Raw genomic sequence first — 27,807 nt, forward strand, 5'->3', positions numbered from 1 at the left:
TTTTATTTTTAAATGTGATAATAATGTGATAAGCAGAAAATGTAGCTGCTGGATGTCTTCCAAGTTTTCTGAAAGAACAGTTGAGGGAAATCAAGACTTACATGTCTGACTCTTGAACCGTATTTCAGTATGAGACAAAAGAGCTTGATCTTGCGGTTCAGTAACAAGTGAAGTCTTTGTGAAGGGAGTTGTCAAATTTGTCAACTTATGCACAAGGCCTCCAGCAAATAAAAAAGCTAAAAATATCTGCATGAGTACTAAGTGCTTATTGTGAGATAACAATAAAGAAAGCAGTAGTGGCTAACAGAAGGTTGTCATGAGGGTAAAAATAATGGAAGCATGGTATGGGTGAAAAATACAAACAATACTGATAGAAGTTTCAGTGCTGAAATATGAATGGTTTAATGTCTTTTTTTTGTTGTTTGTTTTTTGTTTGTTTGGGGGTTTCTGGTGTTTGGTTTTTTTTGTTTTTGTATGTGGGTTTTTTTTAATTGTTTATTGTCTCTACAACTTTTGAGTTTGGTTTTGTGTATTAAAAATTCTACTAACTTCCACAAATTTTTGTCTGGCTGAAAGGCTGTCTTCTCCAGCAGTTTCTCATTGCATTAACTTGTGTTTTCTTAATAATTTTTTTTTGTGGCTAGCTCTTCTTTTTGCTGAGCAGTAGCAATGATAGCTTAAATGTTAATCTCTGTGCTAACTGCAATATAGACAAGGAGATCTGTTCTAACTGCATTAGTTCAGATATTTAAAGGAAAGACATAATCTTATTCATGTTAATCAAAATTGTGAAGTTATAGATTCTCCTTCAAAGTGGAGTGTCGTTTCACCAGTATTGCGTGATACCAAGGAAAATGTTTTTTGTCTGGAAGGTTTTTGCTTGGCTCTTCTTCCTCTTTCATTTTTTTTTTTCCTAATCTTATTCTTTAGACTAAAAATACGCATGTTTCTCACAATTCAGTAAGTACAATTTATTTTAAGACCCGCTTCAAGTCACTGGACCTTATTTTCTTGTGGCCCTTTGAAAGTTTTGTAGTGCACATTTTGAGACATGACATAGTCCGTAATTATCTTACAATCTTTTTAACACTTGGATGAATGAATTGGTTTCTCCCAGACTGCTTTTTCTGCTGCTTCTTGCTTCTCTGACATCTTGTCATCTTCTCTGACATCTTTATTCACTCATATTAGAATGGAGGGCCGATGTTGGAAATGTTGTTAGCATTTATACAGGTAATGCTGATGGATAGAGAGAAAAGGGCAACTTAGAACATCTTTCTTCAGTTCTTTGGGGAAATAGGAACCCTTATTGGCCTTAAGGCTCAATGTTTCATTTTTTATTTTGGTGCTGGTGCTGTTGGTACATCACTTGAACATGTAGTACTAGAAGTGGACTTATCTGTAAAGTGAGAATTATACATGAAAGCAACCACTGTGGTGGTACCTTTACAGTGAGAAGCAATAAAAATCTATAGCCATATTGCTATAGCTGTGTTTCTTAGTTATTTCTATTATTTTTTATTTCACCCTTTGAATCTACTGGTAATTGTAAGGTGACTAGCCACATCAGAACAATGTACTTGTAAAATACTGGATTAGGAGTGTTTTTGATAATTCCCCTGCTTCAAGCATGCAACTCTCCTTTTATAATTGTTCTCAGGACAGCAGGAGACAGCAGTGCCCACAGCATCTCTCAAATCTGTCATTTCCTTTCCCATAGCTTTCTCCTTGTTGCCATCATGTGTGTGTGTGTGTGTATGTATACACACACATATCTATCTATTCTATCACTATATATATATAGTGATAGAAGCAACAGAATAGCTGCATTTGTATTAATAAAGTAGATTTTATGTAAATTAAGACTCTGAATTCACAGTAGTCCTTGGAGAATTACTGAGCATTTTTCAGTTTATGAAGGCTGTAATTAGGCAACATGGCCTTTTGAACTATTTATCATCATTTGTCCAGTAGTTAGCTTTCAAATATGGTTACATAACAAGACAAAGCCAGGAGAAGAATACAAGTTCCAGATTTAAGACCCTTATGGAATCTGTGTAATTTATCTGATTGACATAAAATTAGTAAATTTTGCATTGCTCATTTAGTACAGATTGCAGGAGCTATTTTGATTTGGATTTCAATAGAAAGAAATTGAGGTTGCCAAGCACTTGAAAAGTGAGAGAAATATTTTGTTATTCATTCCTTCTCTCCTTTTTCTTATTTCTTAACATGGAAATATCAGTTCTACACCCAAGTCATTACTCTTGTTCCTATCAGTCATAGAGGTGAAGAAGGTGGAATGTGTTCTTAACAATCAAGCTCATCCTTTTTTTCCAGATTGAAGATTTTGCTTACTGTTATAGCAGTATAGTGGCTGAGAAGTATGATGTATGATGCATCAAGACTTACAGACAAAATTGGTTGATTCCCATTAAAATAATGTTATATGAGAGAATGAAATTTCTTAATAGCATTGAGAGCCCAACCATAAATAAATGCTTACCCTAATTGTATGAAAGAGTTTGATAAGTCTTCTGTGTTAATGGAATCAAAATATGATTTCTGAAGAATAACACTTCTCTTTCCTCCTCAAAAGCCTAAGTTTTAATAATCTCCTAAGTGGGATTCACATGACCTAAAGAAAGCTTTTTCTCTCAGAGAGTGGTCAGGCACTGGAATGGCTGCCCAGAGAGATGGTGGAGCTGCCATACCTGGCAGTGTTCAAAAGGCATCTGGATGAGGAGCTATGAGATATGGTTTAGTGGGTTATGGTAGCAATGGTAATGGGATGACAGTTGGACTAGGTGATCTTCTAGGTTCCTTCCAACCTTTTGATTCTGTGATTCTAAATTTTGAAGTTGAAACTGTATTTGTGACACTGTGCAACAGGCTGAAATAGGTTTTGCAGGGAAGCAGCCATTGTAATGTGCATAGGTGGAGCCTTTTGTTCTTATCCAGGGAGCTTTGTTCTTTTTGTTGGCTTGTTTTTTGTGGTTTCTTTTTCCCTCTTTCATTATACTTGAGTACTTGAGTCATGTGCTGGCTCTCAGCAGCAAACAGTGCAAACATTTCTGGTTTTTTGCTGCTTGAATTTAAAAGTTGGTGTTCTCCAAAGTGCGTAAGACTTTTTGACCTCAAACTGGTTTCTTATTTTTTTTCCAATTTGAAATTGAATGATTTTACTACTCTACGATTAACAGTCTCTGAAAAGTAAATATGGTTGCCAATGAAAATTTACCTTGAATTTAATACTTCTCCTCGTGGTGAATTACTGGGATTTTTGAATGTTATTTTGTGAAAACTCCATGACAAGATTTTTGAGAAAGGAAGTAGAATGTGTAATTTGTGAGGAATTGTGTGGAAGAAAAAGAACTGGTTGCTTCTTGGAAAGCAGAATTTGATTTTCTAAGTGAGACCTTTTTTGTTTTAAAAAAAGTTCTGAAATTTAAAACAGTACATGGCAGAGTGGCACTGACAGTGGTTTGTTTAATTATTGAAAGGAAGAAAATGCAGGAGAAACAGCCTTGGAATTATGGATTCTGGGTATTCTTTTTCCCATGCCAGAAATGAGAGAAAGTTTAGTTTTCTTTGAATTGTGCCATGAATTGCTTAGCTTTCTATTAAGAGATTTTTATTACTTTGTTATACGCTTACTGACAATTCACCAGAGTTACACCAATGAAGTGAAGCTACTTTAAGTTCACTGCCATTGAATTTTGGTTAAGAACAGTTGTGAGGGTTTGACAGCAATAGCAGTTGAGAATGTTTCTGTCAGGTAAAAAATACTGTGTGACTGTGCTGATTTCTGAATCAACATATGATTGTGTTTTGATCATAAGATTCTAATAACATTTCCAAATAGGAACTGTGCTCATGCTGGTTAAGGAAGAGAAGGGCGTAGTCCTTTCTTAATTGACTGAGGAAGTTAGTACATGTTATCTTTTGAATTTCAGAAAAATTCTAAATACTGTTTCTCACAGTATCCTTCTGGACAGAATGTCCAGCATATAATTGAATAAACACATGCTAGGATGGATAGACAATTGGTTAATAGGTTGTTCTTTAATGAGGTTACACGAGGCTGGCAACCAGTTACTAGTGGGATTACCAGGGCTCCATTTTAGGAACAGTTCTCTTCAGAGTTTTCTCATATGCTCTGGATGCTGTACTCAAATTGCATACTAATTAAGTTTGCAGATGATGATAAATTAGGAGGAACTGTTCCCTCCCTCCAGGGTAGAGAGGTCCAGCAGAGAGATCTTGACAAATTAGAGGGCCAGGCGGTCATAACTCTCTGTGTGAAGTTTATCAACGGCAAGTGCCACAAAGTATGCACCAGGACTCAGACATTCCTGCATATATGTATGGAGTGGGAGACTAGGGTGGAGAGCAGCCCTGCAGAAAAGGATCTTTTGTTGATAGCAAGTTGAACAGGAGCAAGCTGTGTGCCAGTACCTGGGGTGCCCCAGGCCCAGCACTGCCCCTGGGCGAGGGGAGGGGTGTCTGCTCTGATCTGTAATGTGTGACCTCACCTACAGCACTGTGTGCAGCACTGGGTGTCACAGTATAAGGACATAAAGCTATTGGAGAGCTACGAAGATGATGAAGGGTCTAGATGACAAGGTGTACAAGGAGTGACTGAGGTCCCTGGCTGTGTGTTCAGCCCAGAGCAGGGCAGGCTGGGGGAGGACTGATGGCGGCTGCAGCTCCTCACACAGAGCGGAGGGGCAGCGCTGAGCTCTGCTCTGTGTGACAGCGACAGGGCCCGGGGAAAGGCATGGAGCTGTGCCAGGGGAGGGGCAGCTGGGGGTGAGCGACAGGGTCTGCACCAGAGGGCGGTGGGCACAGGCCCATGTTGTCGAAGTTCAAGGAAGGAGCATTTGGACAGTACTCCCATACATAAGGCTTGATATTTTTGTGGTCCTGTGTCATGGCAGGGACTGGATTTGGTGATCCTTTGTGCATCTCTTCTAACTCCAGATATTCTCTGATTCTGTGATTCATGGTCTGTGTGTTTGATTCCAGAGGCTGTTTAAGGACAGCAGCGGTAGCATACCTAAATAGAGGGACTACCAGGTGCTGACCAACAGGACATCCAGTCCTTAGAGCAGCCTTCATTTCTTAGAGTGACTGTGGAGTTGCTGTGCTTTCTGCAGAATCTATAGAAATAGACATTAAAAAAAAAAAACGTGTTATTTGGGTTGGCAGCATTCTAATTCCTCCCTTCCCACTCTTCTCTGTTTCTTGAGAATCATGTCCTAGCCTACCTGCAAACACGTTGCAGTGTTTCATGTTTCTGATACAGTGGTTTTTTGTGAGTTCAATTTCATGAAATTCAAGTAGCGTAATGATTGAATGAAGCAAAATATTATTCGCTGTTAGAACAATTTGCAATTAATGGTAGGCCAGAATTAAAGTATGTAGTTACTTTGTCCAAAAAAAAAAAACCAAAAAAAAACCCCAAAAAAACCAAAAAAAGCACTACAGACCTTCTAGAGGGAGATTTGTGCCCACTGAGGGAAAAAGAAATTACGATAATAATGTTGAATGCTATTGGATCGGAAGTCTGGTGGTTTGATGACTTTTTCAACATCATCCTTTCTTGTTTCTAAAGTAAGGGAAATTAATGCTATCTTCAGGTTTACATACTAATTGCAGACCAGTTCTGTTAACTGTCTAGTTCAGTATTACAATAGTAATTTGCATTAATAGTGTAATTCCAGTTCAAAAGTGATTGTGTGGAGCTTTGAGCTAATTTCTTAAGTAGTTGTCTGTGTGTGATAGGACATGTGAATAGCAGCCTATCTGCTACACCAATAGCTTCCTTAAATTAACTCAATAAATTTGAATATTTCCTTAGAATCTCCCTTAGATGTTTCTGAAGGAATTGCAAAGGTGCTACATCTGAAGCATATGTTGCTACACAGGACGTTTTATGTCCAGCAGATTTGATGTGATATGTCAGCGTGTGGGTTTTGACTTTGTCACTTGAAAGCACATCAAGATTAGGTGACTGAGTATAGAAACCTTTCTGCACGAATAAAAACAACACACTCAGTTACATAGTTAACAAAAGCCTCTTCCAGGTACAATTTAATCAAAATCGTAGTAAAAGCCCTGCATTTTGCATTCTTTTATATATATTTGACTCTAACTGAAAACATGGGCTTTCATAATCCATCTACGTTACTAAAAACCAAACCAACTATAGACCAAAAAAACCTGTTTCCTCACATTTAACGGTTAGTTGTACAGTTACAAGAATCATGTTCTGATTTGGCCATCATCTTGGGAAGATAATCCATTTATGCTTTGGCAGATATAAGCTGTCCCAAATTACTGTTAAAAGAACTATTGTGACCTTGCTCTGTAAATACTGATTAGATACTGAACAGAATGAATCATTTTGAGATACAAATTACTTATGCTAATTCAGAGGGTGTTGATTTTGTACACACCAAGTAACAGGGAAAAAAAAGCTTTTCAAGCTCTTATTTATACAAAATTCATTTCTATGATTTCTCTGAGGGAGTGTTGTGTTTTTATTGGCTTTTCATCCTCCTTTTTAATGGTTGAAGTTGGCACTGTGTTTCAGGAGACTGATATTTTGCCTGAAGCCTTGAAAGAGGAGTCAGGAGTGCTTTACTGTCCTTTAAGTAAATGCTTCTTGGCATCTGATTAGAGCCAGTAGAAATACGGTATGTTTCTAGGAATGAAAAGATTATGCCTACTTTATAAAGAAGCTGTCACTTTTTTAGGCCACACATGGCACAAAACCTCTTTTTTTTTCTTCTTCTTTTTTTTTCTTTCTTTTGTTTCTTCCCATTTTATTCTCCCCGATGGCATTTGCAAATAGTTACTCATCACAAGGTTATAATATGTCTGTGGCTTCTCTTGGAAAATGATGTTTGGTTGCTGTCTTTAATGGCTTGGGGCAAAATTCATTCTTGTGTGACCCTATTCAAAAGAGCAGCTCTTCATCTGAGATTAAATGTTGCCCCTTCCTGCAGTTTTGCCACTTCATTACTCTAGACATCAAAAGGTTAATGAAAGCATCCAAAGGAAGTAAGTGGTAATTTATAATGTAGTTTTGCATGCCCAGGATAAATCTGAAACTCATTTTTAAAATTGTTCTATCCAAGAAATTAGGTAGTTGTTTAGAAAGGCAGTCATCCTGGTTGAAGAGTACACACTTAACCACTTAAATTCGTTGCAATTTTTTTGCAGAGGAGAATTTCTGCTGGAGTTGGTTATCATTTTAAAAGGGACGCTCCCAGTCTTCTGATACTTCTAGAAATGCATTTGAGATTATTATGTTCTCTGTTATGAATTAGTCAGCAGAGGGCACTCTTTTCCTTTAAAAATAAGGGATAGTGTGGTCTGTTTTTCTTTGGAGTAGTACTTTATAAAGATTAAAGATTATATGTGTGAAACTGAAAACTGATACAACATAATTCTGTAGAAGATTAGTTTTAATGCAAATACTTTAATATGTTGCTCTCCTGAGTTGAAACACAAGAGTGAAAACTTGATTTAAAAAGAAAAACAAACAACAAAATAGGAAACATGCCTACTTTTCACCTAAATATCAAACAGTGAAATTTATGTGTTCATGTAAACAATTGAAGGAGATTCATGAATTTCTAAACTGCCTGAAACAAATGATTCTTACCTCTATTACTTCTTTCGTTTCTATCTATTCAAATCCATGAAGCCAAGCTAAGTTGTTATTCTTCTGATTCTGTTGTACAAGGTTCATTCAGGTTTTGCACAGGAGTAAGGCTTGAACAAGAGTTCTGTGCATGTGTACACTTCTTAAGTGAGAGTTCACATACATCAGCATTGTCATTTCATTTTTTTATGTGCTTACTGTTGTATTGCAGTTGTTAGAGACAATTAATTATTTCAGGGTTGTGAAATACAGCCAGTCATTTTACTTAAAAACTGAATTAAATTTTAGCATGTTCATGTTTGTATAGCATATTCTTCCAGGGATCCTGCTTGAAAAACAATGCAGAAAAGTTTGATATTTTTTGTGGTATTATTATTGACCACCATTCTTCAAAAACATTTAGTAGGTCTAGAAGACTACTATCAAGCTCTCGTAGGGAAAACATTAATTAAAAATTACAGTTATTTATCCTGGTTTCTTGTGAAGTCATTTTAGAGAGACAGTTGAATTTACTAACTTGTCTTTCATGATTTTTGTATCCATTAATAATTTTATCTATGGGCAAAGTATATAGGAGATGCTCCTCGGGAAGGGCTGAGAGTGAGCATGTTTGATTTGTTAATTACCATGTGGCCGAATTCTTCAGCTACTGTTTTGTGAATAATAGGATGTCAGATGTATGTTGTTTAAGGCTTTTGATATTGCCCCCCATGATATCCTTATAACAAAGCTGAGGAAGTATGGGATAGATGAGTGGACAGTGAAGTGGGTCGAGAATTGGCTGACTAACGGAGTGTAGAGGGTTGTTGGTGGCGGTGCGGTGTCTGGCTGGAGGCCTGTAACTAGCGGCATCCCCCAGGGGTCTGTACTGGGTCCGGTCTTGTTAAGCACCTTCATCAGCGACCTTGATGAGGGGATAGTGACCACCCTCAGCAAGTTTGCTGATGACACAAAGTTGGGAGGATTGGCTGACACACCTGAAGGCTGTGCTGCCGTTCAGTGAGACCTGGACAGGCTGGAGAGCTGGGCAGTAAGAAGCCAGATGAGGTTCAACAAAAGCAAGTGTAGAGTCTTGCACCTGGGTAGAAATAATTGCATGCACCAGTACAGGCTGGGGGATGACCTGCTGGAGAGGAGCTCTGCTGAGAGGGACTTGGGCGTCCTGGTGGACGACAGATTGACCATGATCCAGCAGTGTGCCCTTGTAGCCAAAAAGGCCAATGGCATACTGGGGTGTATTAAAAAGAGCGTGACCAGCAGGTCAAGGGAGATGATCCTCCCCTTCTACTCTGCCCTGGTGAGGCCTCATCTGGAATATTGTGTCCAGTTCTGGGCTCCCCAGTACAAAAAAGACAGGGATCTCTTGGAAAGTGTCCAGTGGAGGGCCACTAAGATGGTGAAGGGCCTGGAGCATCTCCCCTATGAGGAGAGACTTAGGGAACTGGGTCTGTTTAGCCTTGAGAAAAGAAGGCTGAGAGGGGACTTGAGGTGTGGGAGCCGTAGTGGTGAGTCTGGTCTCTTTTCAGAAGTGCGTGGGGATAGGACTAGGGGTAATGGGATGAAACTACATCATAGGAAGTTCTGCACGAATGTGCGGAAGAACTTCTTTACAACAGTGAGGGTGACGGAGCACTGGAACAAGCTGCCCAGGGGGGTGGCGGAGTCTCCTTCTCTGGAGATATTCAAGACCTGCCAGGACACCTACCTGTGCGACATGGTGTAGGGAGCCTGCTTTGGCAGGGGAGTTGGACTCGATGATCTCTAGAGGTCCCTTCCAACCCCTACAATTCTGTGATTCTGTGATTCAATTCTGTGGAGTGTGCATGTTAACAAGCTGTGGTGGACCATAAAACACATCCCTGACTCTGGGATTGGTGCTGACCTCTGTTCAGTGCTGCTGAAAACAGTTCTAAGCCTGCCTCAGTTTACACCAGCTAAATATAATGGAACATGTTATTTGAGTCTTTTAGCTTCAAGTGTAACTGCCTTCTGCCTCTGTCACCTTAGTTACTCATGTAGGCTGTATGCAGTAGTTTCACTAACACCTAGAATGTTAGCTTCTCTAACACTAAAGAGAAGTCCATTAGTTTAGCCCATTTACATTGTGTATATATGAACTGGTTTAGCTAGTTCAAGAAACAATGGTGTATTTGCTAACATGTTTTTATCATAAATATGTTGTGCATGTAGAGATCTCAGAATTATTCTTCAAAAAGATAAATTCTATACTATGTTTTTTTTTATTTTATTTTTTTTCTGAAAACCTGACAGTATGTGCATAATTAGGTCTTTTGGAAACAATTGTTGGTAGTTCTATCTTTATGTAGAGCAGAAATCTGGATAATTTGTGCAAACTACAACTGTGGTGGAGGGGAAGGATCATGTAGCGAATTCCTGCTTAGATTAATTTAGATCTGAAATGTTTTTAATTTAATTTCTGTCACTGCAGATCTGAGTTAATGAGGAAATAGGTTTTATCAGTAGAAAAAAATTGCACACACTTGGGTGCACCAGTTGGTAATTATGAGGGCTTCAGTAGGATGTAAATAGTTGCTGGTAGCTACATCCAGGAGAAGTCTGGATTTGGTTTTATGTTAAGATTAGCAATGTCAAAACTCAAATAGCTGCAATTCGGTTTATTCTAAAGTTCAGTAAGGGATTCTTGACCAGTATTTTTCATTATTTGCTTGGGAAATGTGTGTATTTATTTGAATTTGGAGACTCAGGAAACTGTCAGTATGAGCTGGGGTAAGAAAGGATAGCACAGCCTTGCAGAGAAGGATTTGGAGATACACGTGGATGAGAATTTGGACATGAGCCAGCATTGTGCCCTTGCAGCCCAAAAAGCCAGCTATACCCTGGGCTGAATCAAAAGATCCTCCCTCTCTGCTCTGATTAGTCCTCACCTGGAGTACAGTGTCCAGATGTGTAATCCTCAGTGCAGGAGAGACACAGATCTGTTGGAGCACAGCCAGAGGAGGGCCACACAAATATTGCAATGGGACGTCACCCACATGAGTACAGGCTGGAAGAGCTGAGGCTATTCAGCCTGGAAAAGAAAAAGCACCGGGAGCACTCGACAGCCACTCTTCAGTATGTAAAGGAGGCTATAAGAAAGTAGGGGATACTCTTCACTAATATGGGTTGTATTTTACTTGCTATTCTTTTTTTTCTTCAAACTAAAAATCCCAAACTTGCTGAATTAATGGAATAAAATCCCAGTTAAGAACTTAAATGCATGTAAGTGGAATATAGTGAGTTCTTTAATTAAAGTTAAAGTTGGAGCTATTATTCATTATTAAAATACAATTGCATGTATTTTTTTAATGGATTTAGCATAAATGAAGGTAATACTGTGGGATATTTTAAATAGGCAGATTATCTTGAGCAGTTTCAGAGCAGAATACATAGCCTTCCTGCATGTCAAAAAAATCTTGGAAGTGAATTGCTGGAGTAGTTAGAAAGGAGCAGTATGGCAGTTGACTGATCCATAAAGAGGTTTCTAAAGGTAACTAAAAGTCACTAGGAGTTGTATTCAGAGTGTTATGCAGTTTCTTTTTCTGGAATTCACGCAGCAAGAATGATGGATTTTTAATTCACATATCAGAAAACCAGCAGTTAGCTGTGCAATTTCAGGTCAGATGTGTAAAAAATTCAGCTGGAGTGGTAGGTGATTATGAAGTCTGGTTAACAAGTTATCCCATTTAGGCAGAGAGATTCCTGGATTGCTAGAATGTATTATGTCAGTCATACAGAGTTAGTTCATGATACTGAGTGTTCTAGTACAGTGGCACTAAATTGATATTACATGACTAGAATTTTGCTTATGTGCCAGTCTTTTTCTTATTTGTGGTGAAATGGCTCTCTGTAAATTAGTCTCAGGTCCTAGTGAGTTTTATTTCACCAATCTGAGATTTCACTTTCACTTCAAAAGAAGATCACACTTGTGCTTATTGATCCATTAACATTGTTTTTTATTTGCCAGACAAAGCTTAACAGTGATAGCCAGGTAACCAGATGTTTATACATGAAATATGAAAGCTGGACAGTAAGTGGAAAATGATTACGCCCTCTTGTTGTCCCATAATGTCATTTGCATTACCAGTAGCCTCTGTGTTTGACACTTTAGACATGATTAATTTTTTCCCAGTGCAGTATGCTTTTGTAGTTGTATCCTCCAGTGCCTTTCCTTTCCCTAAACAAAGGATATGTTCTACCTTATTGGAGAAAATCCCATTTTTCATAAAGGAAAACATAGAAGAAAGAGCCTTGAGTTGTGCTAGGGGTAGTTCAGGTTGCATGTTAGGAAAAATTTCTCCAAGAGAGTGGTCAGGCTCTGGAATGGGCTGCCCAGAGAAGTGATGGGGTCACCAACCCAGGAGGTGTTCAAGAAATGTTTAGATGTTGTACTGAGGAACATGGATTAGTGAGAAATGTTGATATAGGGGTAGTTGGACTGGATGATATTGGAGGTCTTTTCTGATGGTGGTGATTCTGTGAGTCTATATACTTGATTTTCTAACTCACCTGTATTTCTGATAGTTATTCTCACAGGATAAACTAGTATCCAGGGAGTAAAATAACATTTTACTCTTCAGCTTAATGACATCAGAGAAAATGGTTTTGTTGCCTGTGAAGGCTTTTGTTTATAGAAAAAGGATCAGAAGTTTTAGGAGAGACTAGTAGGGTGGCATCTCTCTTAGACACTTCCAAGAGAATCTTTTAGAAGGACATAAAACACTGTGAAACATTTTTTTCAAAGACTGTAACAACAATATGACTTTTAAAATGAAGTTTCCAAAGGCTTTGCTATTGTGTATGTAGAAATTGTGATAGGAGTCTAGATAAAATCTCACTCAAATTTTCTGTTTGAAGCCCTGTAGCAGTGGCATAGCGTTCGTCTTCCAACTCTGATGCAGCTTCTAAGGTAAATAAAAAGATCAAGAAAAAGCAGGGCTTTGTTGGCAGCATACAAATTATGTTCTCATTTTTTGTGCTTCCTGAGGCCTCTCTAAGCCTTAGTAAAAACAAATAAGCAAGCCTCATACATGTGCATATGACTTTGTTTCATTTTTGCAGTGTTTTAATATTTAAGATTATTGCAGCTAGAGTTTAGTGATACATTTTGAATGGATTTATTCTGCAACTTAAGTCATAGGTTAAGTCATAAATTCTGCTTTTTTGTAGTTCTCGTTAGTCAGGATATGTTATCTTAAACTTTTTACAGAAAATGACTGTTAACATAAAAATTTTCCTGACCCAAACTGAGTTTTTCAGATTCTGTTTAGTGTCTTGGGAATTCTTTTTCAGTAAGCTGATGCTGTTTTAAATTTTCTAGCATCAGAATGTGAAGTATGAAAAGATACAAATTATTACTGAGGTAGTGCAATACCCTGTTAATCTTTTTCAGTAATTGAAGGATGATTAAGAACGTACTAAGCCTTTTAGAGCACTTCATAGCACACTGTATTAATTTGTATACAGTTCTTTATAGCACATCATGAAACCTCTTTCCTGTTTAGCCTAGTTCTTTGCTCCAAAGTTGCTCAAAAGAAGCAATGTTCTCTTTACAGTCCCCTTGTTTTTGTTAATACTGTGTAAGTGTACTTTCCTACTGGGGGATGATTATCAGTTAAGTTCCTGTTTTCCAGCATGGTGAGGAACATATCCCACAGCCATTTAGTTTTCAAGAGAGTGAAATAGAATAGTCTTATTATTCTTATTGAATGTTATATCTCTTAGAAATATCTATAGGTTTGCAGGATAATCTCCAAAGAAGCATCCCTTGCTACACAATCCTGTAAGGGCAGAGGGGGTATTTGCGTGAACCACACTTGTAGATGACAAGTCATCAGGTTCATGAGTCATAACTCATGACTCCTGTTGAACTGGTGTTAAGTAATCATTTCTGCTTTTAAGCTGCATTATTAATAGTTTGGCAAGTACGTGATCATGGTGGTAGCTTTGTAACAACTTTGATTCAGCTCCTGGACTTCTTGGATCTGGTCACATGCCATTGCACTCAATTATGCAATCAATGTAAGCTTTGGCATCCAAACCTAACTCCTCTGATTTATCCCTTAGTTACTGACTGCCAAACACTTACAGCCACAGGCTTTTTCTGGTGTGTTTATGAAATCCTTCTACAAAACAGAAAACATATATAAAGATGGTCTATCCTATGTGAGATAATTCTTTGAATGAGCATCTTAATATCAACTAGTCCTTAGAAATTATCAATAAAAAAGCAACCTTGTCTGCTGCATCTCAAGTGTGCTGCTTTCTCTTGTGGATGTAGGATCCCAGAGAAATTTCTTTTGAAGCCCCTGGACTACATTTCTGCTAATGCTCTGTTACATAAATTACTCATGGGTTGGACTCCTACTTTGAAAAAATTACAGGGATTATATCAAAAGGAATATAAAAGACTGAGCCTTTTTCCAAGCATACTAAAACGCTGGTTGCAGTCACTGTTGAGAATACTGTGGGAGACAGTGTCAGTGGCCTAGCTGAAGTCTAGGTGCACTACATCTGCAGCCTTTCCCTCATCCATCAGGAGGATCATCTGCTCATAGAAAGAGATGAGGTTGGTCAAGTAGTAGCTGCCTTGCATGAACCCATGCTGATTGGCTAATCCTGTTGTCCTGTATGTAGCATGTGATCTTCCTCAGGGTGATCCGTAACTTTCCTCAATACCGAGGTCAGGATGACAGGCTTCTAGTTCTCCAGATCCTCCTTACGGCCCTTCTTATAGGTGGGAGTCAAGTAGGCAAGTCTCCAGTCCTCTGGGACATCTCTGGTTGTCCAAGAATGCTAATAGATAATGGAAAGTAGTTTGGCAGTCACCTCTGCAATGCCCCTCATCAGCCTCAGGTGGATCCCATCCAGCCCCATGGACTTGTGGCAATCAAAATGGAGTAGTAGGTCTCTTAATTGTTTCCAACTGAATCATGAGGAGTTTATTTTTCTCACCATCTGAGACTTCCAGGTCAGGAGGATAACTGGTCTGACTTTTGAAGACAGACATAAAGAAGGCATTGAGAACCTCAGCCTTCTCCTTATCCTCAGTGGTTGCATTCCCCACCACATCATAGTAGAGGCTGAAGATTCTCCTTAGCCTTCTTCTCACTATTAATATATTTGTTAAAACAGATTTCATTCTCTTTTACCCTGGTCTCCAAGTTGAATTCAAGATGGGCTTTTGCCTTCCTAATTTTCTCTCTGCACAGCCTAACAACATCTTTGTACTCTCCTCAAGTTGCCCATTGCTTTAACCGCAAAATACATACATTCTTATTCTCCTGGAGCCTCAGGATAAGTTCCCTGTTCATCCATGCTGGTCTTCTTCCTCTTTGTTTCATTTTGCGGCGAATAGGGATAGCTTCCTTCTGCACTTTTAAGACTTCCTTCCTGAGTAGTGGACAGCCTTCTGGGACCTCAGGACTCTTGGGGACCAAATCCCAATGGGCCTTACCTACCAGTGTCCTGAACAGTTCAAAGTCCATCTTCCAGATGTCCAGGGTAGCTGTTCATCAGCTTCACCAAGATTAGAGAACTCTGTGTAAGAAAGTCCCCAACCAACTATGTCAGGAAGTTATCTTCCATACACTCAGAATACAGAATACAGTTTACAGAATACAGTTTCCATACAGAAACATCCTAGACTTGTTCTTCTTTTGACACAGGTGAAACCCATCAGCAAAAATCAGGCTAGGCATGAGTAAACTGCCGTATAGTAAAAAATCAAAAACAAAATCTTGCAGTTGCTCCAGTTTCTCAGCCACATCTTTATGCGAGATGTGTTTTCATGCTCCTCTCAGTATCCCTCCTTGCCACTGGAGGGATAGAGGAAAATATGACCTATATGCCCACTCAAGTCCTCTGAAGTCCTTTTGTTAAATCCTAGGGCTTCTCTCAGCATGAATAGAGTCAGGACCTCCATTTCTCTCAGAAGGGAGATGCCAGAGACAGTCACCTTTTTTTCCTTCTTGATGGAGGCAGTCTCAAGATGCGGAGTCAACCGCCACACTCTAGACACAATTAGAGGTGAGCTTTTGGCTTTTTCCTACAAGGCCAACTGCAAGGTCCTGCACCTGGGCCAGGATGATTCCAGGCCCAAATACAAAATGGGTGGAGAATGACTTGAGAGCAGTCCTGAAAAGGATTTGGGGGTCCTGGTGGTTGTTGAAAGACTCAACATGAGCTGGCAATGTGTGCTTGCATCCCAGGCTGCCAATTGTATCCTGGGTTGCATCAAGGAAAATATGACTAGCATGTCAAGGGAGGTGATTCTGGCCTTCAACTCTGCTCTCATGAGACCCTACCTGGTATACTGCATCCAGTTCTGGGGCTCCCTACACAGAAAGGGCATTGAGCTTTTGCAGTGGGTCCAAAGGAGGGCCACAAAGATGATCATAGGGCTGGTAGCACCTCCGCTGTGAGGACAGGCTGAGAGAGCTGGGGCTGTTCAGCCTGAAGGAGAGAAGGTTCTTGGGGGGGACCATATAGCAGCCTTCCTGTACCTGAAGGGGAGCCTATGAGAAAGCTGAGCCTACAAGAAAACTTTTTATAAGAGATTGTAGTGACAGGACAGGAGGAAATGGCTTTAAACTGAAAGAAGTTAGTTTTGGAATATTAGGAATAAATGCTTTACTGTGAGGGTGGTGAGACACTGGAACAGGTTGCCCAGAGAAGATGTGAATGCTCCCACCCTGGAGGTGTTCAGGACCAGGCAAGTTGTGTGGGAAGTGTCCATGGCTGTAGAAGGGAGTTGGAACTAGATGATCTTAAAGGTCCCTTCCAAGCTAAACCATTCTATATTTCAATGATTTGCTTGAACAAATGAGAGAAAAACGAAACTAAGTGATGTATTTAGATGTCTGCCTCTAGCACTAAGAATTATGAGTACTAATTTGAAAGTAATGCCTCCTCTTTTATAATGTTGGCACGTGACATCAGAGATAGATATATTTTAGTGATAGAGCAATAGAGGTTGAACCTTCACACCAATGTTCTGTTACATTTTGTTGCCATCTGAACGATGGCAGTAGAGGGACAGTCTGACATCTGACTTGGAAGTGCATATGAAGCAAAGGTGTGTAATTGAATTCCGTGATGAGGAAAAACTGATACCCACTGATATTCATCAACACTTGTGGAATGTTTATGGAGACCAAACAGGTGATCCTTGCTGCTTCTGGGTTTCCTGGAGCCCAGACAAACTGCCTATTCTGGCTGCTGCATCATGACTGACTGCACTGAAAGCTTGAGCTTCCAGAGTTAGGCCAGAGAATTAGACAGCCTTTCCCATGTAGCATGATAATGCCAGGCCCCATTCCAATTTGAAGATCATGGAGCACATTGCCAGTCTTGGCTGGACCACACTGTATAGTCTGTGTTTGGTACGTTCTGACTTGCATCTGTTAGGGCCAATGAAGGGTGAGCTTTGTGGGCAATACATTCCTAGAAACAGTGCTGTCATAGCATGTGTGAAACAGTGCATCTGCTGTGCACTTTTTTATGAGTGTGATACTGAATGAGAAAGATTCTAGAAGTAAAAAACGTTGTCTACAGGAGAGCACAGTGCTTCTGTGAACAAGAAGATGCATCCGAGGCTTCATAAAGACTTGAAATCTATATGAAGGGCCATTACCTGTCTGGACAATGCTCTCAGATGTATGGTCTAATTTTTAGGTGGTGCTTTTTAGAGCCAGGAGCTGGACTCAGAGATCTCTGGGTCCCTTCCAACTCAGGTTATTCTGTGATTCTACTTTTTTTTATTCTTTTTTTTTTTTTTTTTTTTTTTAACTAGCACTGTTGTGGAGAGCTGTAGAGCAGTAGAGTACAAGCTTTCATGAGTGTACTCAAGCAAACCAAAAGGAAACAGAAGCAGTGTTCACAGGGGAAGTATTTATCACTTTAAAAAGCTGAATTAATTTTCTGACGGATATTGCTTACTGGAATATAGCATAGTTGATTTCATAAGATTTAACTGTGGTTCAGAGTTGTATTAGTTGAATGGCAGAACACTCTGAACAGATAAATGACAGAGTGCAGTGTCTTGGACAACTGCTGTGTAAGTCTGGGTTGATAATTGAATTAAGTAATTATTTATGGTTTTCTCTGCTACCGTTGTTGAATACTTGAGTACCTTTCAGAGGCATAAATCAGTTAGGAGAAATTTCTGGTGAAAGCTAAAGAGCAATTGTTGAGTAGTTAGTCAGTCTTTCACCTTTGTTAGCATTCTGATATAGCACTTGGCTATAATTTAAGAGCTCAAGTATATAAAAAAGAATATCAGAGTATACTGTTGTATCACTTTGTCAGTCAGCAAGTAGATATTTGGGGCATCATTCTTCTGGAAGCATATGAAAGCTGAAGGGTACAGAATAAGCAACTGAGCTTGATAAGATACAAGGAAGTTACATAAATAAATAAATCATGTTTCACAGAAATTGTGTGCACAACTTAGAAATTGCTCTTCTTTGTCTCCATGGTGCTTAAGTAAATTCTGACAGTATTTAGGAGTGTGATGTTTTTATTAGAGGTTATTTCCTATTGGCAAATCCCAATTTTAGAACCTACTCTTTAAGAATCTCTGTAATATAGCACAACCACAGTTTATAATACAAATTGAAACTTGAGAGCTTTTCTAAGAATCTTGCTTTGCTTTGCTCAGTAGTAAATTTTGTTATGCTTCTGGTAGCATGAAGAACTTTTTACAGTAAATTTCCATGAAAGACAGATTCCTTCCTAACTTCCTCTCTGATCTCTTGGGCTCTTTCAGAGTCTGAATCAGTCAAGATGACTAACTGGTTATCATATGCCCTAAATCTGTAAAATTCAACATTGAAAATTTTACTTAATGTTAGCTTAATTAAGTAAGAATTTTGTTTCAAACACCTCATATATTCAATCTTAATAATAGTAAGTAGTCTGGAGTAAACATAGTCTGAAATAAAGGCACACATTTGTTAATTCATCTTCTGTCCTAGTTTTATATCTACTGCTCTTTGTCTTGGTTCAAGTGTACTTTATCATTACTTACGTGTAATTTACTCAGTACTCTTTATGATTCTTCCTGCACCATCATTCACGTGAATACAGATTTTGGTGAAATATTCCTCCTAGGATATTTTGCATTTTCACCATTTTTTTTTTTTTTTTTTTTTTTCTTCTAGTTACCCAGTTATCCCATATTCAGCTGCTAATGAGTTGTCCAGTAGTAAAGGGACCAACAGGTACTCTGTTTTACAGAGTCTGGTAACATATAAAGAGCAAAATGTGTTGATCCATGTTGAGATCTGCAAACATTCCAAGTAAACAAACAAAATAGATAAGGTTTCCTCTGTTCTTTCTTTTTAGAGCTCCTTATGCTGCTGGTCATCTTTCCCCATCTTCACAACTTCCCTCATATAGTACTTTACAAATTCTGTATATACATTGGTGAGGTGGCTGTTCTGAAAATTAAGGTGGTCTAAGTTCTACTGCTTTGTTTGTTTCAAATAGGCTCACGCACAGTTAGTGCGGGAAGTCGATGTAGAGAAGGTGTCAACTTTTGAGAACCCATATGTAGATGCAATAAGAAGCTTATGGAATGACCCTGGAATTCAGGAATGTTATGACCGACGACGGGAGTATCAGTTATCAGATTCAACTAAATAGTAAGTATACGATGTCTACAAACAGCTGTATCTCACATTGTCTCTTACAAAGTAATTTTTACTTCTTAGCTTTTTAACTACTTGTAGACATGCAGCACAAAAGTACACTTACCAAATGTATTTTAAGAGCTGCGTTTAAGTTGTGGTTTGCTTCTAGTTTATTACTAAATGTGTATGTATTTACCAGAATGAAACTTAGGTACCATTCAAACTCTAAAGTAATATTCTAACTGAGAGATTCTAAGTAGAAAGCCTGGGTTCCTGTGACTTACATTTAAAAGTACAAGCTGGGCAAAAGTACTTCCATGTACTTTAATGCAAGAAGTGCTATCAATTTTCATATGATTCATAAAAAGCAAAGTCTTCTATGATTTCTCTCTTCCCAGATTTTCACCTTTTTCTCACAGGCTGCTTTTGCAGTCCTGGTGGTGAGGTAGGTAGTGTGTTTTATTGAGCTGCTTTTCTTTTGTGTAAACAAGGCCAAAATGTGAAAGAATGTATCTGTCAGAAAGGCAAACATATAACTGAAAAAGTACCAAAATTGGTAAAGCATAGAAGGAAAAAAAAAAAAAAAAAAAAGTAGAGTTAGAACATTTCAAAATATACCTGTTGTAGATCAACAACAATGAAAATGTCTGTGTGATAGGAATTGGTATCAAATGTTCAACTCTTGTTTTTGGGGGACAAATGGATCTTCTTAGAACTATTAAATTTAATAAAGAGTAATTAAGTACTTATAAAAGCAAATTGATTGCACCAATGATTTGCCAAAAGTAAACATACAAATCAATGGGTTATTTTTAAAGCTCAACAGATATAGCGATTTAACATGAGGTTTGTAAGTTTGCTGGTTTTAGCTATAATATAGTTCATACAACACAGTTCTGCAAAATCTGTTTCTGAAGGAGTAGTATAACATAAGAATTACGAATTATTATATATGAGACTTTATAAGATCCTCTAATATATTTATGCTTGTGAGTAGAATTTCTTCCAGTAGGGAAGTCCAGTGTAGTAAACTAACAGAAACCAAAAATATATTGTTTCAGAAATACAGCAAATGTATTTAGCAACAGAACACCTGAATAGAATCTGCTAACTTTAAGTCACTGTATCACAAAGCAGCAAAACAAGATGCTTAAAATTTACAATTGAGATTCACAAGACAATAAGACAGAATTAAGCACCCAGTGCTCATTGACTCGGTGAGACAGTAGTTTCTTCTGACATGTTGTTTGAAGCAGAAGCAATGATTTGCTGTTTTCTTGTATATAATCTGAGCATATGTATCGATATGTCTTGTATTATTCATTCATTCCTTGCATGATTCTCTCCTCATAAGTTTTCTCTGCTTTTGCAGTAATTGTGTTTTCAGTCTGTTCTCTATACTGTTTTTATTCTTTCCCCGGTATCAGTGTATGCTGTCTTTCTCAACCTCTTCCTCTGTGTTTTGTAGTTATTGTTTCTGAGTATTGTTTCTGGTTCTAATATATCTTGTGTTTTTCTGTACATGCTGTTATCCTTTGACCTGTTTTGTCATTTTTATTGGTTTTATACCCACTGCTATGGAAGAATGCATCATGTCTGTTTACCAGAATAGAGAAGGATAAGGTCTAAGAGAAAGTTTTCTGGGCCTTGGCAGTTGATTTGAAACTCTTGATAGCTCAGCAAATATATTGTTTTTTTACTATTGAATATTCCAAAAGCTCAATGTTCCTGTAGGTTTTAAAAGTAATTTCTAGACTTAGCCATAATAAAATCAAGAGTACATCAGATAAATAGATTATTAACTTCCCGTATACGTTATTTTGTGACTTACTCACTTATTTACCACTAAACCACTTCCCTTTATGGCTTCAGAGGTAGCGTTCACAGTATGTAAACCAACACCACAGTGAAGATAAACTTAAGTAATAGTTCTGAGAGCTGAGATCTTTCTCTGTGGGCTTTATTGGGTAACAGTATCTTAACCAAGGTTAAGGAAGCAGGCTTTCTAGTTTGCTATATAAGGATGTCAGAGAATAACTGTTTAGTAACTCTGTCCTACCTGTGTTTTATAACATTCCAGAGAAATAAATAGAACACCCCTTCCCCCATGTTCTTCAGTGTGTTGTCTGTGCCAGTATTTAATCCCCCCTTTTGGTTACTTGTGCAAGATATCTAATGCTCTATTTTATTATTCATTCATGCAGAGAATCCTTAAAGTTTTTGTTTCTGCATTTGCTATCATACTTGCACTGTAGTGTTTTCATTTCCTTGTTATTGTGTAGTGATATAGCTCTGCTTATACCTGCAGTCGTATGACTTGAGTCATATTTCTTTTCCCCCCACAAATACACATTTTTTTCATTAAAGCCTGGAGCTTTGGGGTTTAAACTTTGCAAATGTTTACTGTTAACTGTCATACCTAGAAGACTTAAGCCATATGATATCTATCTTGCTTATGGTTAAAAGCACTGAAAATGTTTGCATATGAAGTCTTCTTGGTAAGCATTGCTGTTTTAGCTGCAGTTATACTGAAATCTCCTAATATAATATCCATTTTGTTTGTTCCATGGGTTTGCCCCTTTCCTCTTGTTTAGTACTCTCATTTTCTTATATAGATCGGGCAAAAAGTCTCATTGTTTTCTGGCTGAGTTGTAACAAGTCATCTTTACTAGTTGTACATCAATGCTTTTACCACTGTTAATAATTGCTTCTATTCAGCGTCTTTTGTTTGCTTTAGAGGCTTGGTTTAGTCACATCCCTTCTCAGCAGAATGTACCAGAAGCACTGTTTTCTCCAGGAATGTCTCCCTTATTCTTTCAGATCTTGCAGACAAATTTCTTTTTAGCAGAGTGCTTATTAGTGTACTAATGAGCATCTTGGTCCCACCAGTTTTGCCTGTTGAGTTTGACAAGAGTTACTGGGCAGTACTGATGAACAGAGCAATCTTCTGTTTTGCCTTGGAAATAAAAATGGAAGTTATAGATAGATGAAGGATGTAGCTCTTCCTGTCTTTTTTTCTCCAGTCTCTTAATGCTTTTGCTTGATTAATTAGGCTATGCACTAAATTTAGTTTAGAGATGCAAGAATTTTCTTCAGAAACCTTTTCTTCAGAAAATGCTTCACTATCATGTGGTACCTGCAAAAAAAATCTCAGGCTAGAGAATGGCTAGAATAAGGTGCTTGTATGAAGTGTTTGCCCTGTGTTTCTTCATGTTGAAGATGTTTCAGGACTTCATTCACTGAAAATAAATTCAGTAGGCTTTAATGGTCAGTTTTTATTAGGTGGTGCAGCTCTCCAAAGTAGTAGATGTTGGACAGGGCTTTAATGAGAGACCTGTACTTCTTGGAAAAGGTTATTGGTTAAAACTTCTCTGGTGTATATAATAGAGTTAGAAGTCACCCCTCTTTGCCCATTTTCTGTATGAAAAGGGCACGTAGTAAATGCAGAGCGAGTCAGACTACTCCTGTTAACCTGTTCTTTCTGTTTGTTTTGTAATGCACACAAAAGGTACATTTGAAACACATTCAAATCTTATCATTAGCACCTTCATGGCCTGGCTTTCTTGGAAACTGGCTGTGGATTTGGACCTTGTCATAGGCAATGTAAAGTGCATTAAAAATAATTACTTCTTTCTCGGTGCTGACTAGGAAACAAAAGGCTTCCTTTGTTTCTGGTCAGTGTGCAGATCACCAGTGTGCTACAAGGCTGTGGCAGTTTTTCTTGACGTCAAGAGAGAGCTACTGTCACCTGCTCATTACACACAGATTACCTTGGTAATGCACCTTGTGCCTATTGCTATAGCAACCTCCTGGAAAATTACATCAGCAGACAGTAAAATTCATTTTTATAAAACTAATTACGGGTATAATTAACTTTTAAAACTGGATCTTCACTACAAATGTAATCAGATCTATGTGATTTGGCATCTTTTATTTTTAAAGTAATATGCAGGTTTTGTTTGTTTCAGAAATGCTTGCCAGAAGTGCTATTTGGGTGAGAGGACCTATAGCTACAAAATGTCTCATCAAAATAAGACATTTCTTAGCAGGTGGCAAAATTCAGTTTAGAGTGCCATGCAGTTCAGACTTCTGTGCAGCTGCTGCTCAACACAGAAGTGAGTTCTCAGTTCGTAACACAAGTTACTGTTAGACTAGGTCACAAGGCATTTGCCCAGCTATTTCCAATATCCATCTCACCATCAGTATTTTAAAGTTTGAATTTAATAAACTAAGGAAAGATCTCCCTTTGGCAGGTGTTGGCTGCAGTTTTGTTGGTGAAAATTTTTATTTGTGACAAGTTTTATGATTCAAGAATGCATGTGCATTAATTTCTAGCATATGCTGAAAAGCCATTTGTATTGGAAAGGCTGGTCACAGTGTTTGTGTATATGTGCGTGCAGTAAAACTCCCGAGGGCTTTTTAAAAATTACTTCTTACATTTTTCTGAAATAACTTGTGCACTTCTTTAATATAGCTATTTTTGGTTTTTTATATTATTATTTTTAAGTGCACAGAGTTTGTTTGCCCATGAGTGTTTGTCACTAGTTTGCGTAGGGAATCGTTAGGTGAGCACTTCAAAGACACTTTGAATCACACTTGTAATAAACAGATGTGGAAAAGAGATTAAAATCCTTATTTTTCTTCATTCATCACCTATCTGAATTCAGACACTCTTAAGAGATTTCCCATAACTCTGGCTTAGTAAGTTCTGTCTTGGCTGTAGGTAAGCTACTGGAGGAAGTGACTCCATACTGGCTTCCTGCTGGAAGTTACGGACTTTCTACATCCCTATAAAATAAACTAGCTTAATTTGTACAGTTTTAATAGTATTTTTTCACTGTTCAAATAATTTTGAGAGAAATGTGTTACAAAGACATTGTATAAGTGAAAAATCTGGCAACTGGGTAAGGGCGGTGGCTTCAGTACAGAGATGCAGCTAGAGTGGAGCCTGAGCCTGCACAGCTGTAGATAGAAAAGAACTAGCACTCACCAATGTGTTCATGTTTAAAATTGCTAGTTGGTGTTTTCTTTAATTGTTTAATAAGCTTAAGAATACTTAAAGCATAGGCACACAGCAATGCCATTCCCATGTTAATCAAAGAATTTCTTTAAACCACTGCTTTAAATTTCCACCCCTTTTGGTATGAGCAAGACACAAAAACATAGGTCTTTACCATGGTAAGGAATTAAGCCATAAGAAACTAAATAATTGCAATGATGAAGTTTCAGTATTACAGGAGCAGCTATTCCCACTATTCACATAATGATATATGAAAATTCTGTGTAGTATATTTTTAAATAATAATGGTATCTCAATTGTCTTACATACTTGTATTTTGTCTCAGCATTTTGAAACGGTAAAATCAATCCAGCGAGTAGGTTACTAAGAAAAATCAAACCATCACCCCATGCCTCCTAGTGCAATGTATAAGTCTGTTCTTGTGCTTGGAAAAGAGATGTTCTGGTTTTTTTGGTTTTTGTTTTGTCCATGTAGCTCTGAGGACATATAATCACACCATTATATATTTAATACACAATAATAATTGTGTTACTTTGTTTGAGAGATAATATGAATTTTAAGAGAAATCTAGGTTTTAGTGATTTTGGAGTATCTTGAGAGGAACTTCATGTTACTACTGCAGTCAAAGCTTTCAGTCTGTTTTTTCAGAAACATTTTTCACCCATGTCTGATGTGTTTAATCATTCAGTGACTTAACTCTCCTCTAAGTTGCTAGAAGAATGTGAAAACACACATACAATGTGTTAATGGGTAGAGTAGTGGTTCTGCAGAATTCTTAGAGTAACATAAAATACAAAGAAGGATAAATCCTAGTCCTTTGCCTCAGAGCAAGACTGTACAAGCTTCATTAATATCTGAATTTCAACTGGAATAATTCTTCAGCAGAAATGTCTCAAAAAAGAAAGAAAGAAAGAAATCAACAAAAAGAGAAAAAACAAAGCTCAATAGAAAAAGTTTTATTTTTTAAAGTTTGGACTATTTTTAATGTATTTTTAAAGGATAGATAAGTGCTTGTGAGGTCTAATGATAACAGTGCTAGGACGAAAATAAATAAGTAAGTAAAAAATGCTCATCTGCCCTTTGAATAGCTTCTAGAAGCTCAAATGAGATCTGTTTATTTAATGTTATCCCTTTAAATTATTTCCAGTCTAGAATCAGCCAGATGTGTGTTACAGCACACCTTAGCAGTATCCCTGCTGCCGTTATGGTTCAGAGTTATAGTTACCAGGCTCAGGCTGGAGATCACAAATGAGGCTTTCCAAAGTAGTGCAACAAGGTAACTGTATAAATGGGCCAGATACCAGTTTCTGCTGTCAGAAATACAACTGTAGCATGGAGTGACTCATGGTGCTTTCAAGGAGCCTTCAAAAAATAGTAACAAAACCGTTACTGTGATGTAGAAGGTTAAAAGAAGGTAGGCAGTGCTTCAAGGCCTCCATCAGTTTCCTATTGTGGTGGTTATGGATTTCCTGGACATTTTTCTCCCCTCAGCAAGTAGATGGTTTGCTTTTTGTTTAAAGCATCTAAGTGCAGATGAAGTATTCAGGTTCTCAAGCCTTTTTAATTGGCAGAAACTAATCAGTAATCTGAGAAAATATTTTTGGAGTTACACCTTATGAATATGTTAAGTAATGCAAGGTGCATGGTTCAATACATCTTTCTAAATACATGTAAGGTTCCCACATTCAAATTTTTTTTTATTTTTTTTTTTTTTTCAGATTAATCTTTCATGAATAAAATTATGGGGAGGAAAGCTTGTTAATGTTTTTGTCTGTCTCCCTGACCTAATAGATTAGTTCTTCAGTATTTTGCTGTGAAGTAGAGAACTCAAGCTGCTTTGTTTCTGTCATTCAGGTACAAAGTTTCTTTTTAGAATGACTTGCTTCCTCTGTTTGATAACAAATCATTCAGAGCACCTAGAAGTAGTATAATTTGCTGTATGGTGGTTTTTTTTGTTTTTGTTTTTAAAGAACACATTCAGTAGTAACCCTGAGGAAAAGAATGCTAAGAGTTTTGTGATACTTCATCAAGGAGTCCATTTCTGCCCTTCACTACAACAGATCAAAGCATTCTTAGATTAATGTATTATATCAGTGGCTAGCTTGAGATCATTGTGCTTCTAAGTAACCAGATGCCAAGAACTTCTGCAGCAGTCATTCTCTCAGACATCCCCTATGGGAGAACCCCTGCTGCCTGGTGCACTCAGTTCATGAAATGACCAGCTCCTCTACCCAAACAGACCATCACCATCACACACTGGCACATTTCTTTTTTGAAGCATCTCTCTTAGGAGAGCTCCTGTACTTCCAGTACATTGCTGCTTTATGATTGAAAACCACCATTAAACAACAGCAGAAGAGTTTGGTGTTGTAATTAATGAACAGCTTTACAAGTAGTTTTATTTCAGTTTTGGATTACTTGCTAACTATCTGGGAAGCGTTCCATGTATGTTATTTAGACTTATTAACTTGATGAGAGGTTTCAGTGTGAGTGCAGAAATTTCAGATGCAAGAGGTCCCACTGTGAGATTAATTCTGCCTTCCAGTAACTCTGGAGAGTTCTTTGTCAGTAGGTGGATTTTTTCCTTTTTGGTGTAATTATTATTTCTTTCAATGTAATCTTCAGTTGGTGCCATTTATCTTCCAATCATTTTATGTCTAGTAAACATACACTGAACTGATAACTATCAGATTTGTACTATCTGTATGTCTGTGTAGATTCTAAAGTCAAAATATCTAGGAATATGTTATCCTGTCAGCTAAAACTGTGCAATTTCATATTTCTTATACATTTTATATTATTATTTATCCATAAGTTGCCTAGAAACGTGTAACAAAAAAATATTTGGTGATTTTGCATGTGGAAGCCAAGTAGATTTTAAAAGGACAATAATTTTGTCAAATTTGCTTGAAGCTGTGAAAGTGTACAGGAAGGACAAGTGTAGCACAACATTACACTTTGTCCTCTTTTTTAGGCCAATAATGCTCCTTTTTTCTGGCATTTTTTCTCATCCAGCAGCCAACTTTTGCTTCCTAATCTTCCTTTCTCTTTTCCTCAGTCAAATTATGGTGTCACTGTCTTGCATTCCTTTTGTTTCTCCCTGTTTATAGCTATCTTAATGACTTGGACCGCATAGCAGATTCCACCTACTTGCCAACTCAGCAAGATGTGCTTAGAGTTCGAGTTCCAACAACAGGAATCATCGAATATCCATTTGACTTACAAAGCGTCATTTTCAGGTAGAAAAAAAGTTTAGCACTCATTTAGTTTCTTTTTTTTTTTTTTTTTCCTTTGCATTAATTACGTCACATGTAGGATACTGATTAAAAGTGCGTTAAAAAATAATACTGTGCTTTTAAAAGTAAAGCTTATTCATTTCATTTTTATGGTTAATTATTAAGCAGCTGATATTAAACGTATCAAAACAATGAAAGATAATTTGGTTAGTTGTTTTTTTTTTA

At 37.7% G+C, this 27,807-nt stretch overlaps 1 protein-coding gene across 2 annotated transcripts in view; it reads left to right on the top strand.

Annotated features, from left to right (window-relative positions):
* The window catches only part of LOC107306232 (guanine nucleotide-binding protein G(q) subunit alpha), a 118,331-nt gene that overhangs the window by 69,908 nt on the left and 20,616 nt on the right, over positions 1–27,807 (top strand). For both annotated transcript variants that reach the window (XM_085529918.1, XM_015849185.3), the window contains exons 4-5: positions 19,184–19,338; positions 27,457–27,585. In XM_085529918.1, the coding sequence (XP_085386044.1) occupies positions 19,184–19,338; positions 27,457–27,585 (284 nt within the window). The remainder of the gene's footprint in view (positions 1–19,183; positions 19,339–27,456; positions 27,586–27,807) is intronic.

This window comes from Coturnix japonica, chromosome Z, assembly GCF_054131305.1.
Source record: "Coturnix japonica strain WE chromosome Z, WE-NBRP24, whole genome shotgun sequence".
NCBI classification, from domain to species: Eukaryota; Metazoa; Chordata; class Aves; order Galliformes; family Phasianidae; genus Coturnix; species Coturnix japonica.